Here is a 14,754-nt window from a genome sequence, read left to right on the forward strand (position 1 = left end):
ATTTTTTAAGAAGACAGTCTCATGTAGTGTTCTTACTACAAAAAAGAAAAAAAATCAAAGAAGCAGGAATAAACTTTTGGAGGTAATGGATATGTTCATTATTTTGATTGTGGTGTTGGTTTCACTAATGTATGCAGACTCATCAAATTGCATACATTAAATATGTCCAGTTTTTGTGTATCATTTATAAAAAAATATTGCCTAGTTAAAACACAATAAAAACTGTGTCCCATTTTAATACATGGTAAATTAAATATGGTATCATACCTTGTGTCGAAAATGAAGCACAAGATCTCGAGGAGACAGACCTATAACGTTAAGAAAAAAGCTGCTCATCTGTGACCACATTCTACTGTTTTTGTTGAAGTCCTTCCCCTAACCCAAAAGGAAAGTAAAAAAGAAAGCAGCAATATGCAAATATTCAAGTATTTAGGTAACAGGTGATTATGTACACATAAACTTAGAACTTATCAAATCACTGTTAATAGTCAAGCATTAAAAAATTCTGCCCAATAAAACATTCTGCATTACTCCCTATAGTAGCCCATGCAGCTAATTCGGCACTTGAAATGTGGAAAGTGTGACTGACAAATTGACTTAATAATTCTAAACTAAATTTAAAGAGTCATATGTGGCTAGTAGCTACTGCTATAGACAGTTCTGCTCTAACATCTCCCCATTCTATACACATCTTACAAATTACACAAGTTTAGCAATCACTTAAATACATGGTTTTGGTCACTACCTCCATATGCTATTATTTCTGAATCATAGCCTTCTCAGATCATCTGTCACAGGTCAAGAGCAAATAATTTAGAGAAAAACATGTTCTCAGAAGAGGAGCTCTGAAACTAGCTTACATCACACACAGGATTGTAAAAGTGAATTAGCACAGAATGGCTACTTCATGTTAAAGGAGGGCTGACTGAACAAAAGTCACTGTGTGATTATAACTTAAAAAAACCATGAAAAGGATAGTGATGCCTACTGAGTACCTTGGACACCAATGGATATTCTGGGTCAGGATAGTATAAATTGAACAAAACCCCCAACTTGAAGAATCTTAGAAAAGAGCTGAGCAGATCACTCTCTTGCTCTCCCTCTCTGTTATGACAGGGAATAAACCTGGTTAACCTTATCGTAGGATAGAAAAAACTTTCATTACTATTCTGAAAAGCAAAAACTTGCCTAGTACAATCGTAGTTGCAAATATTACAGGTACGTTATGTTAACCCTTCTCAATATAAACAGTGGCTAAGAAGGTATTTAAGGGAGCAACAGCATCAAATGCTCAAGAAGTACTACACAGAGAGATAATTGTGATTATGAAGTTTTACATGCAACTTAGTATGCCCACAAAAAAATAAAGGCTTGTCTTCTAACTTGTAAAAAGTTACTTACCAAGATATACTTGGGATCCTTCTAATGAAATTCCTCCCAAGGAACTATTCATATGTTCATAAAGCTCCTATAAAAAAGATTCAGTTTAGACCATTTTATTATCATTTTATACACTAAATCAGAAATATAATAAACAGAAAAAAACTGGTTAATTGAGGCAGTTTGTTTTGCCTGGTCCTAAATTTAGAAACATGGTCTTCCTGAAACCTTGCTAGTTTCCAGTACTCCTTTCTCTTTTTCTGCTACATTTTAGAGCTTGATTCATTCACATGGTGGTATGGATTCCTAGGATAAATTTCTACTTTTTTGCTAAATACCTAACCATCATACCCTCAATAGAATCCAGGAGAGATCCACATTCTACACATTCATGGCAGCCTTGAGAAAAACATGTTACCTATCTTCAGTAAAATAGTCATATGGTGTTTCTATTTTTTGCTATGGGAGCTAGGAAAAAGACTGATATACAAACATACTGTGCAGTCTATTAATAGATAAGCAAATTTAGAGAAGCCATAGACAAAAGGGCTATAATCCATTAATAAAAGCATTTATATTAGTACAGTCATTTGCAGTCATTATTTCCTAATCAAAGACAGTTTGGCTAACTATTTAATAAGTATGAATTATATATTTTGGGCAGATCCCTGGCCCTTCAATGTTATTTTCAAAGAATGTCTTTCTTAAGGTAATAAATTATATTCTTCACAATATTACTAACAATTTTACTTGATCATGAATCTGTCTTCAGCCAAACACATTTATATAGAGGGATGTAGTTACCTTAAGAATGGAAATTTGGGAAAAATCCTTCTCTTCAAAATATGCGTGGGTAATGAGCTGAAGTTTTGCTTGAAGTAAGCCATAAAGAGGCTTAAAGGAAAAAATGAGAAATTACCATTATGATGATAGTAGTAAAAAACAAACACCATGCAGCTTTTTAACTTAAGGAGAACAGGAAAAAAAAAAGTTAGTAACTGTCAATTTTAGTATTTTTATTATTCCCAGCTGAAAGCTGGTAAGTCATCTATTCTAGCTCTGGCTACAGTTGAAAAGTGCCTGTCACATTCTGAGCACAGCGGTTGAGACTTCCTGGTTCTGTTCCATTACTCAGTTGCTCACTCTGGGCACCTAGCCTCTCCATACCTGCTTGCTGATGTGAACATGGGTATAGGAAAAGGCAGTATATCTTATGGGGTTGTTTTCAGAATTAATGACACAGGTAAAAGCATGTGGTAGAGTATTTGGCACATAAAAAGCACTTAAGTCTTAGCTATTATTCTCATAACATTTAAAACGTTCTAGTTCTGCTGGCTCTGCCAACATCTAATCATCCTGTAGCAACTGGTACTTATGTCTTGTTGAACATTCATGATTAAATCTGAGTTCATTTCCCTTTTTTGTCCTCTATGGAGGCACAGAACAACTTTTGTCCTCTATCATAATATTCTTTTGTAACCTGAACAAAATAATTCCTTAATTCTTATTTCTCCTAATTAAAGCCTCTTCTACCATTTCTATCCTTTTATTTTTAAGATGCTTTCTGATTTTAATGTTCTTTTTTGGATAGAGATCAATGCTGTATATATGCTCTGATTAAATAAAACAATTAGTAAAAAACTAGCTATACCTGAAGAGTTTTTTCTCCTAATATCCTTGTTAACATATCATTATTACCATCTGAGTATAAAATTGTTGTATTTATATATATATATAGACAGACTACAATGCACTATGAACCCCCAAACCTTTTTGTGTGAGCTACCTCTCCCCAACCCCATTCCTGTTTAGAGACAGAAAACTGGATTTTTACCCAGTTTTATCACTTAGTAGTTACATGTCTATGAGAGATAATTTCTCCTCTGAGATGTATATCTTTATTTCTAAAATGAGAAGGGTAAATACTTAGATCTCACTGTTCTTTTATGGGGATTAGAATGATAATTATATCTAAAAAGTGTCTGGTATAGCATTCCTGACATATAGGCACTGGATGAATGGCACTTATGGTATTATAATTGTGCTCTGAATAATGAAATTACTCAGGAAGCCTTTCAACATGTTATGTTTGGTTTAATATCTGGTACTCCTATGTTCTGGTCATCTGGCCCAGTGCAAAAACACTTATTCACTGATGTATATTTTTTAGGTTGCCATTCTAGAAACTGTGTGCAGGAATCAGATTAGCAATACCTGCCAATTTTCAGATACTGGGGTCTTTAATAACCATTCCTTTCCTAGAAGACTCGTCCTGCCTTCTATTTAAAATTACTATCTTGAAAGAAATACCTTGACCCTCAAAATCTTATTATTAAGGTCCACAGTATTAAATTAACATTATTCAGGATTTTGTTTATTTTTTAAGAGCGAAAATAAATCTTATTTTGCAAAACAACCTAAAGTAAGCAAACTACACTTAAATTGTCTATGGACATAAGAAATTGGGCAACTGCAGAAAACATGATTAACAAAACCTACATACGTAAGGTGACCAGGCTAATGAAATATTCCCAATTTCAGTTTAGGTTAACTGCAGAAACCTTTGTATGCAGTAATCATATAGATCTAAGATAAAATGACAGAGATCTGGGTTTTTCCACACAAAGGAATTTTGGGGGACTATACTGACATGGAGAATTAGTCATTTGGTATTACTGATAAAGGTGTTATTATTTCATTAGTAATAAACATACAACATCACAAATGATTTAATGAACAAAACTATGAAAAAAGTTCAATATTTTCTTTTTAAAAATAAGAAGTTGAAATGATTATATACTCAATCTGATCAACTTGAACACAGAAGAATCAATTTTAGAGTACTGTTATAATACAATTAATTACAAAATTTCCTTTCCTTAAACTTTCTAAGTTTTCAAAGAGCAAGTTAAGGCTATCATTTTTCATTGCAAAAAGAGTCATGCACTTCTATATCATTAGTACAGTCTGAGTAACTATATTTTGAATTTTAATACTAAAATATTATTTATCATAAGTCTTGAGAACAAAACAAAAATGGGTAAGTGAAATATATCAGCTGCCTTGTTTTGGTCAAGTGTCAACCGCCTTTCCAAAAACCTATCTATGAGATCTCCTTCCACTTATCTAGTCCTTGGTAGAGGCGCAAATGAGAGTAAAACTGCTGAAAGGCAAAAAGAAAGAGGAGATGCAAGAATATAAGTAATGAGCCCTAATTTAATATATCACTGTTTTCATAAATCTCTCCTTATTCTAATAATGCCTTATCCTCAAACACAAATCTGCCATGAGTGTTTAAAAAAGCACGTTACAAAGTTATTTGGTCTCTTACCAGCTTGCTTAGAACACAGACACTTTTCTGAACAGTCTCTCTGGTGACATCTGCTTGCCGTACTTTCAATGCCTATTATAAACAAATAGTCACTGTTAGAAATACTTCAAAATCATTACTTAGCAGTAGAAAAAGAGCAATTAGAAAAAAATCTCTTGCATTTAATTAATTAAATTCAAAAAGTACTTATTGAGAATCTCAAGAACCATTTATTGAATGAACAAGTGTCAGCGAGGACGCTGTGTGTGAGAATCTGGCACGCACTGGGAATGTAACAGTGACAGACAATCTCTAGTCTCAAGAACTTAAGTCTGATGGAGAAACCTTTTCGTGGTAAGTTGTCACACCCATAATGCACATCAACTGCCATGGTTCTGAATTTAAAATGGGTCCCTTTCAGAAACCACTGTTTCTGATGAGAAGGAGATAGTTTTAAGAGATGACAAAAATGCCTGTTTGTCCAGAAATTTAAGAACTGGCAGCAGTTTTGTTAAGCTGGTTGCTCTGTGCTGCTTGGAGTCTATCCTGGCAGACTTGTATTGTAGCCCACACCTGAGCCATTACTCATGCCTTGGTGTTTCTGAGGATGACCATGTGATTTCTACCATTCTCTGCTAGTAGAAAACAAGCCTTGATTTGATCAACCTCTAGTAAAACTGTGAAGGAAGTAAGAAACACTTCGATCTTCTATCTATGGTCTGACATCTTGTATCTGTCCTGAGGACCAAGGGCTCTCAGTGTCTTCGTGACTTATGATTAGCCAAATAAGAGTAGAGCCTTTCTTCAATCTGTTTTCTACCTACCTTGACTGGATTCATCCATCTGTTCCACTTTTGTTCAGAGGGAATTACAGTCTTTCTCCTAAACTTTTGGTCTCTCTGATATCTGGCTTATCTGTCTGGTTCTCACATGAGGCTGAAAAACTTGGAGGAATGGGCAACCCCAATATACTTGGAGTGGGTCAGACTCAGGGGTGAGGGAGACAGGCAGTATGAAATTTAAAGGCTATGGAGAACATGACAACTGTTGTGAACAACAGCAGCTTTGGAGAAATAATTTTACTAGTGCTTTCATAACCTATATGGGATAAGAGGTAGTAAAAGGAACAGATCACAAAGAAAGGGCAGCAGATCAATACATCTCATATGAAAATATGTAAGGGCAACAGTATACGAAGAATCAAATGCACAGAGTTACCAGCCTAACTCCTATTCTCAGGTTTCTTTATCTTTAAATAGTTATTCATTCCACAAACATTTACAGGGTGTGTCCTATGATCCAGGCCCTGCACATGGAGGGTTATTTCACAGTAGGTGGAATTCACACCTGCAGTTTACTTTCAGATGGTACAAGGACAGACATATACACACATACACGCACACACCCCACAGCAAATGTGGTCAAATGTCAACATTGTTAAATCTAGACAGTGGGTATAGAGGTATTCATTGTCCAATTTTTTAATTTGTCTGCATGTTTGAAATGTTCATTATAAAAAATTAAAATAAAATTTTTAAAGATTTACTAAGTTATTCATCTGGAGAAGCTTTTAAAACTTCATCACCTAAGCTCTACTCTATGGTAGAAGGCCGGGCATGTTTTAAAAAAAGAAAACAAAAGAAAAGAAAGAGTGTGCAGCTAATTTTGGTCAAAAACTATTGTTTTAGAGCAGTGGTTCACAGTCTTAGCTACATATTAGAATCATTTGGGAGCTTCTAAAACTCCCAATGCCCAGAATATTAAATCAGAATCTCTGGGATTAGGGCCAAGTCATCCCTAGCTAAAGCTCCCCAGGTGATTCCAGGGTGCAGCCAAGGGTCGAGAAACACTCAGTACCTACTACTCCCAAGTCTTAATGATCTCATGAGAGGAAAGAGCTTTTTACTCATAAGGAGTATTGTCACCACAGAAAAAGAGTGCTGCTTACCAAACAAAAAACATGAAAGGGGCAGCTGAGCTACCCATCTTGGTTTATTTGAATTTATTAAATAGAGACATTATAGTTAAGTCAGGCATTAAGCTGGCAGGTAGTTTAGAATTATCAACAATCTTAGTTGTAGATTATTAAGATAACTTGTGAGTAGTTCAAAGCTACTGCAAGTCCTTTCAACTACTAAATACTAAAATGCTTCTAAAAAAAAAAAAGAAAAGAACAAAACATACATTACTACTCCATTTTCCTAAGTCACATACCAAACATTATAAATACAATTCAAGGACACCAAGAAATTTAAACGCAGTATTTTGAAGACAAACGGATAATTTAGGTACCACTGTCTAAAAGCAATGTATAAAATATATGACACAAATATAATTATGGTTACCAATGTCAACTTAAAAAGCATTCATGTGAATTCTCCTAATGAGAATAGCTATAAACTGTAAAATTTTTAAATAGTATCACAAGCACCACATGAATAATAAAGACTAGTTATTTCCCTAAATTTTACATTTTAGGCAGTGAACACTTATAATTGGGGTTTTTTGGTTGCTCATTGTAACGATTATACCTTGGCTTCAATTTGTCGATAGCAAGAGATTCCATATACTGTGGCTCCATTTCCGTTTCTGGGTGGCAAGTGAAAAAACACAGTATCTAAGAGATACACAGAAAAGTGTAAATACCAAAGTGAGTTGCCCTTATTAATAAATAATGAAATTTGAGGTTATTATAATGCAGTCATTAAAACAAAAATGATGACATAACAAGGAACCCATGCCATACTTATTTCATCACAACCACTGGTTTCTTATAATTCTCATTGCCTTACACAGTGTATGCTCATCGCAAAAAGCCCAAGAGGCTGAATTGAAACAGGTCAAATTGAGACTTTGACTACTAAAGAAAATACTTTATCCATACACGATTGTTCCAGATTAAAAGAAAGAGAATCATCATAGACTCTAAGAAGGGACTAGCGGTTACCAAAGGGGAAGGGTGGGGGAGGGTGAGTGGGAAGGGAGGAAGAAGGAGATTGAAGGGTATCATGATTAGTGCACATGGTATGTGTGGGGTCACGGTGAAGACAGTGTAGCAGAGAGAAGACAAGTAGGGACTCTGTGGCAGTGACTGTAATGGCATATGGTGGAGGAATTAATAATAAGGGTTAATATACTAACAATTATTGTTTTTTCTTATGAAACCTGATGGACAGTGACTGCAATGGGGTATGGTGGGGGAATTAATAATAAGGGTGAATGTAGTAACGATTATTGTTTTTTCTTGTGCAACCTTCATAAGATTGTTTATCAATGATACCTTAATAAAAATAAATTTAAAAAAAAGAAAGAATCATATAAACCAAAGCAACACATGAATCTTGAATTGATTCAAGAAATTCTTGGGACAATTGGGGAAATTTGAACATAGAATTGGCTAATAAATGGTATTATGGAATTACTGTTAAATCTCTTAGCTGTGCTAATGGTATTGGAAGTTATCCTGGCAAATGATCTTACTCTTAGCAGATGCATGCTAAAGTATTTAGAGGTAAAGTGTCTGACTTTCAAATAGTACAGGTAAAACTGTACACACACACAAATAGAAAGAAAATCGGTGGAATATTTGCTACACTATTTTTTCAACTCTTCTATATGTTTCAAAACTTTCATAATAAAAAGGTTAGGAAAAAAGATTTGTGAGATTAAAAATGCTGTATTGAAAATATCTGTTAAACTGCAGAGTAACATCTGCTTCATTTCCTATAAGAATTTTTAAATATTAGGAATATAGGTAATCAAACCAAGTTTAACCTGGTGTTTTGGTAGAGCCTCTAATGCCATAATAAAATATAGTCCTTCATCAAGCTAGTCAAAGCACTCTTTTGTAGGGTGGTAGGTGACTCAGTACTAACTTCACAGCACTGCTTTGGAGGATGTTCACACATGCAAGGCAACTTTTAGGCAGAGCACTGTGGTAGCAGTGGCTCCAGGGGGTGGAGAAGCAATACCAGCTGTTTCCAGGTAGACACTGGAGTAATAACCTACTAAATTGGCAGCTGGTGCTCCAATCTGCAGCTCGAGCAGGTAAGCCCTTTAGCATGGCTCTGAGAGGAGTCTGAAGTATAAATTGAGGACATGCTGCCAGTAGCAGATGTCCTCTTCCAGCTAATCACCTTGGCCAATGCTCCTGGCAAAAAAGTAGCCAAAGTTGACCAGCCATTATCAATACAAGCCTAATTAACACTCCTCCTGGAGATCCTCTAGTGCATGACTACTCATCTCCAAGCAAGCACAGAAAAATTTTATGAGTAGTCACAATAGGCCAAAGGCCTTTCATTTACCACAGTACTTACTGGCAAATTTAAAAAAACATAGCACCTACTAATTGCTTCACCGTTTTACATACCTTCCTGGTAGTTGTGTGCGCCATCCGGTAAGGCAAGGAAGGGCAAATACTTCCATTCTTCAGGTAAAGTGTGACTGTCATGTCTGTCTCCTGGAATCAGGGGCGGGTAAGAGAATTCAACCTAAAATGGTAAAGGATATTAGCCCAAAGGTTTTTGATCAAAGGGAGTATTTTATCCTGACAGGCAAAAATGGTTTTAAGTTCTTAAGTAAGGATAAGCCACACTTGTTGATGCCGTTTGACATCATCAGCAAACCTATGGCCTAGAAGAGGAAAAAGGAGTCAAAGGGGTAAAGATTTGTAAGCCTTTTCCCCTTTCTGACTTAAAGGTTGTTCAATTTTGATGTGCAGAACAGGCTACGGTGTAGTGGTGGTGGTGACTGGATAGGAGATTTTCAATTGGGAGTTGTCATCAAATACATGGTAACTGAAGCCATGGAGCCCTGAGGAAAATCCACATCCTACTGAACTGAGAAGAGGAGATCCAAGAAGGGAGCCTGAGATGTTGAGCCAGGATCTAAGTTTGTTTCCCACCACTGGCTCCCTTGCTCACAGTACTTGTAGCTTTGAGCTCAAGGTTTTGATGGGGGAGTTGATCAGGGGCTAAATGGGCATTAACCCACATTTCAGGTTTTATTTTTCCCCCAAGATTGAGTACTGATCAATGGCAGTTCAATGAAGTCTTTCAAACACTGTGTTTTATAGAATAATAAACTTTTTAGGATGTACCCCCAGTTTCTAGCATTCTACAAACTTATTAGTATTTTCTCTGTGCTTCTATTTGTTTCTGTTATTTCAATGAGACTTTTGGAGAGGAAGTAAGAATTAAATGCACAGGACCTGGTTATCATATTGACTAAGTGTTAGTTCTAGGTGAAGTAGGCTTCATTGCCTTTCAAAGTATATTTAAGCAGAAATCTGTATTGCATTAGTAACATATACACTAAAGTTGGAACAACATAGGAATAACAATCACTTTTAGATTCCATCTTTAATAAAGATGGTTCATCTTCCTACACCTCAATGGAATCAAGTTGCCACTTCAGTCACATAAGAGCCAATTATTATAAAAGGGCTTTAACAGTGATTACTTTTAATAGACAGTCTGATTCCATTTTAAAAACATTTAAAGATACCAAAGGACTACACAGTAAAAAGATTCCCTACCACCCCTGATACTAACACTATGGCCATGCAGTACATTTCCTTGACCCTCCTTCAGAACCAATAAATGCTTTTAGTTTGAAAGGATTTTTTAAAGGTTTGGATTATAGAATACTCCTTTTCTCTCAGATCAATTAACTGAAGGCTGGGCATAAATAATCTCAAATTACATTTCACACTTCTCTGTATCTTCTTTACTTATATTTCACACAGGTTTTATATTCTGACTATTCCTTAAAGTGTGGGGAAATGCAGGACATGACAAAGATGTAATAAAAACACTTATAAATTCAAAGCTGACACTATGAAGCTGGTAGCTATAGTTTAAAAACTCCCAATTCAGAATTTTTGCTTTAACATAAAAAAACCCTCAAAACAAAACAGGAACAAGGAAGTATTGTGTTTTTTGTAGTCAACACCCAAGTCCAATACTTAACATCCTAAAAAGTCTTGATAATTATTACACAATGATTTCTTTTAGAAAACTACTAACTTACATGTATAAATAGTTACTTAAAAAGTATTTAGTATGGAATAAACATGCTTTCAAGTAAACATAAACATCATGGACCCAAATTCTCATGAGTACTTCATGAAACATGTTGTTCTTTAGGATCCAAAAAGTTTAATCTAGATAATACTAAAAGAAAGTAGTACAATAATGCTCAACCTTATTTTTAACAATGGAAATGCCATTTGAAATTAAACTTTTACTCATATATTAAAATACATGAAGATTATTAATATTTTGTGTTGACAACAGTATAGGGAAATAGGTGTGGCTGTGGGGTTGTAAATTAGTGCCACAGTTGGGATGGCAATCTGACAGTGTTATCAAATCAGTAATAAATTTACCCTTTGACTCAGCAATGTCAGTTTTAGGAATTTATTCCATGGATATACTAACATACTCACACAAACATGTACAAAAATGTTCAGAGCAGCATGACTTACTTACTGTAGCATAAAAACTGGAAACCTAAATATTCATCAGAAGAGTGGTTAATTTTGTATCAGTCCTACCCAACTGTTAAAAAGAATGTTAGATTCATATATACCGATAAAGCAAGACAGATGCAGTATGCTGTGTGGTAGGTAAAATAAGAGCCCTCCAAAGATGTCCACATCCTAATTCCTGGAATCTGTCAACATATTACCTTACAATGCAAAAGAAACTTTGCAGATTATGTTTAAGGATCTTGAGATGGGGATTATTCAAGTGGGCCCAATGTACAATCACAAGGATCTTTATATGAGAGAGGTATGAGTCAGAGTAAGAGATGTTGTGTTTCAAGATGCTCTGAAAATGGAGGAAGGGGCCATGAGCCAAGGAATTCAGGCACCTTTAGAAGTTAGAAAAGGTGAGAACATAATTTACCCCAAGCATTCTAAAGATATGTTGCCCTGCCAACACCTTGATTTTAGCCCAGTGAAATCCATTTCAGATTTCTGACCTCCAGAGTTCTAAAATTTTTGTTGTTTTAAGTCACTAAGTTTGTGGTAATTCATTACAGCAGCAATAGAAAACTAATACATACTGTTAAAAAGCAAGCAGAATGAGATGGGAAAGATGGTGCTGTGAGTAGTGTGATGGACATCTCCTCCCAAATCCTCATATATTTTGAAAATACAGCAAATACAACTATTCCTAAAATAGTGACCATAAGTAACAGTACACCAGCCAGTCTACATCTGGGAGAAGTCAACATCTCACAGAAAAGGGTAAAGTAAAAAGCTGTGACCCAGGGGAACCCGAGCTCTCTCTCCACCCCAGCTCACTGGTGGGAGGAAAAGAATCAGAGAGTGGAGGGAGTGGATGAATAGAACTGCTAAATACCCAGCCATAGAAATCTGCTCTGGGAGCACAGACCTACATTGCATGATGCTTTGGAGATCGGAGGGGCTGAAAACTAGTCTGAGACTAAGACTGAACAGGTTCCCACAACCGGCTGCGCTGGGACAAAAGAAAAGCAGGTGCTTTAAAAGTCTTAAAGGAGCAATGGTTTAGGAGAAGGAACAGGTGGACAATATCGTCTTGGCTCACTCAGCCCAGCAGTCTGGGAACTTTCAGGAGCTTCAAGCACTGTATCCCCTTGCCCCCTGGTTGGCAACGCAGCCCTGAGGTCCCTCACAACAATAAGCAGCTTGCCAGTCTTTCCTCCACACTAGCACCTGCGCACAAACAGGCTGTCCATGCCATTGCTACAGGCAGTCTGGAGAGCAGCCCCGCCTGCAACAACTACATAGCTTAAGGCAGAGGCTTCTGCGCACAGCGTACCAGCCCAGACCCACAAGCTGCTCCCTGCTTGTAATTGACAGGCAGACAGTGGAAATGGGTACTGAGATTGGGAGCCACGAAGGGGCTTTTTTCTTGTGGCACAACCTGTGCCACTCGCCTGTGAAGCCACCAGCGCCCTAGGCCATCCCGAGAGCTGTCCCGCCCATGGTTAATCAGCACAGACAACGGAGACAGGCACGGTGACCGGAAGGCAGGAAGGGACTTTGTCCTTCCAGATGACACCTACACCACTCACCAGCTACCACTCCCATCGCTCCAGGACTATGAAAAGGCTGAAGAACCTTGTTCAATCCAAAATCCCTCAAACACCAGAAAGAGGGCTCAGTGAGACTGAAATCACCAATCTTCTTGAAAAAGAATTCAAAATAAAAGTCACAAACATGCTGATGGAGCTACAGAAAAATATTCAAGAGCTAAGGGACAAATTCAGGGAGGAGACAACAGAAATGAAACAAACAATGGAGGGATTTAAAGGCAGATTAGATGAGGTAGAGGAGACTGTTAATGGAATAGAAATCTGAGAACAGGAATACAGAGAAGCTGAGGTAGAGAGAGAAAAAAGGATCTCTAGGAATGAAAGAATATTAAGAGAACTGTGTGACCAATCCAAACAGAACAATATTCATATTATAAGGGAACCAGAAGAAGAAGAGAGAAAAAAAGGACAGAAAGTGTCTTTGAAGGAATAACTGCTGAAAACTTCACCAATCTGGGGAATGAAATAGTCTCTCAGGTCATGGAGATACACAGATCTCCCAACAAAAGGGACCCAAGAATGACAACACCAAGACATATAATAATTAAAATGGCAAAGATCAAAGACAAGGACAGAGTATTAAAAACAGCCAGAGAGAAAAAAGATCACCTGCAAAGGAAAACCCATCAGACTATCATCAGACCTCTCAGCAGAAACCCTACAGGCCAGAAGAGAATGGCATGATATATTCAATGCAATGAAACAGAAGGGCCTTGAACCAAGAATACTCTACCCAGCAAGATTATCATTTAAATTTGAATGAGGGATTAAACAATTCCCAGATAAGAAAAAGTTGAGGGAATTTACCTCCCATAAACCATCTCTACAGTGTATTTTACAGGCACTGCTCTGGATGGAAGTGTGCCTAAGGCTAAATAGCTGTCACCACAGAAAATAAAACCACAGCAAAGGAAGCAGACCAACTTATAACCAAATGCAAAATTAAATGAACTACCCACAAAGTCAGTCAAGGGATACACAAAGAGTACAAAATATGACACCTAACATATAAAGAGTGGAGGAGGAAGAAAAAGAAGGGGGAGAAAAAAGAATCCTCAGACTGTGTTTATAATAGTGTTAATGAGTGAGTTCAGGTAGACTGCAAGATAGTAAAGAAGCTGCCCTTGAACCTTTGGTAACCACGAATCCAAGGCCTGTAATGGCAGTAAGTACATATCTATTGACAATGACCCTAAATATAAATGCACTGAATGTACCAATCAAAAGACACAGAGTTATAGAATGGATAAAAAAGCAAAACCCATCTATACGCTGCCTATGAGAGACTCACCTCAAACTCAAAGACATACACAGACTAAGTGAAGGGATGGAAAAAGGTGTTTCATGCAAACTGTAGGGAGAAAAAAGCAGTTGTTGGAGTACTTGTATCAGAAAAAATAGACTTCAAAACAAAGAAAGTAAAAAGAGACAAAGAAGGACATTACATAATGGTAAAGGGGTCAGTCTAACAAGAGGATATAACCATTATAAATATCTATGCACCAAATACAGGAGCACCTACATATGTGAAACAAATACTAACAGAATTAAAGGGGGAGACAGAATGCAACGCATTCATTTTAGGAGACGTCAACACACCACTCACTCCAAAGGACAGATCAACCAGACAGAAAATAAACAAGGACACAGAGGCACTGAACAACACATGGACCTAACAGACATCTACAGAACACTCCACTGAAAAGCATCAGGATACACATTCTTCTCAAGTGCACATGGAACATTTTCTAGAATAGACCACATACTAGGCCACAAAAAGAGCCTCAGCAAATAAAAAAGACTGAAATTTTACCAACCAGCTTCTCAGATCACAAAGGTATGAAACTAGAAATAAACTGTACAAAGAAAACAAAAAGGCTCACAAACACATGGAGGCTTAACAACATGCTCCTAATATCAATGGATCAGTAACCAAATTAAAACAGAGATCAAGCAATATATGGAGACAAATGAAA

At 36.6% G+C, this 14,754-nt stretch overlaps 1 protein-coding gene across 4 annotated transcripts in view; it reads right to left on the reverse strand.

The window, feature by feature from the left end:
• Positions 1 to 14,754, reverse strand: part of AVL9 (AVL9 cell migration associated) — a 73,795-nt gene that overhangs the window by 39,731 nt on the left and 19,310 nt on the right. For all 4 annotated transcript variants that reach the window (XR_012132211.1, XM_073238631.1, XM_073238632.1 and 1 more), the window contains exons 2-7: positions 9,060 to 9,180; positions 7,222 to 7,307; positions 4,712 to 4,783; positions 2,185 to 2,274; positions 1,402 to 1,468; positions 268 to 308 (exon numbers count right to left, since the gene is read on the reverse strand). Coding sequence is in view for 3 of the 4 variants with exons in the window: in XM_073238631.1 (XP_073094732.1) it covers positions 268 to 308; positions 1,402 to 1,468; positions 2,185 to 2,274; positions 4,712 to 4,783; positions 7,222 to 7,307; positions 9,060 to 9,180 (477 nt within the window). In the remaining variant the exon portion in view is untranslated. The remainder of the gene's footprint in view (positions 1 to 267; positions 309 to 1,401; positions 1,469 to 2,184; positions 2,275 to 4,711; positions 4,784 to 7,221; positions 7,308 to 9,059; positions 9,181 to 14,754) is intronic.

The sequence above is a fragment of the Manis javanica genome, chromosome 6 (assembly GCF_040802235.1).
Source record: "Manis javanica isolate MJ-LG chromosome 6, MJ_LKY, whole genome shotgun sequence".
In the NCBI taxonomy this organism is placed as follows: domain Eukaryota; kingdom Metazoa; phylum Chordata; class Mammalia; order Pholidota; family Manidae; genus Manis; species Manis javanica.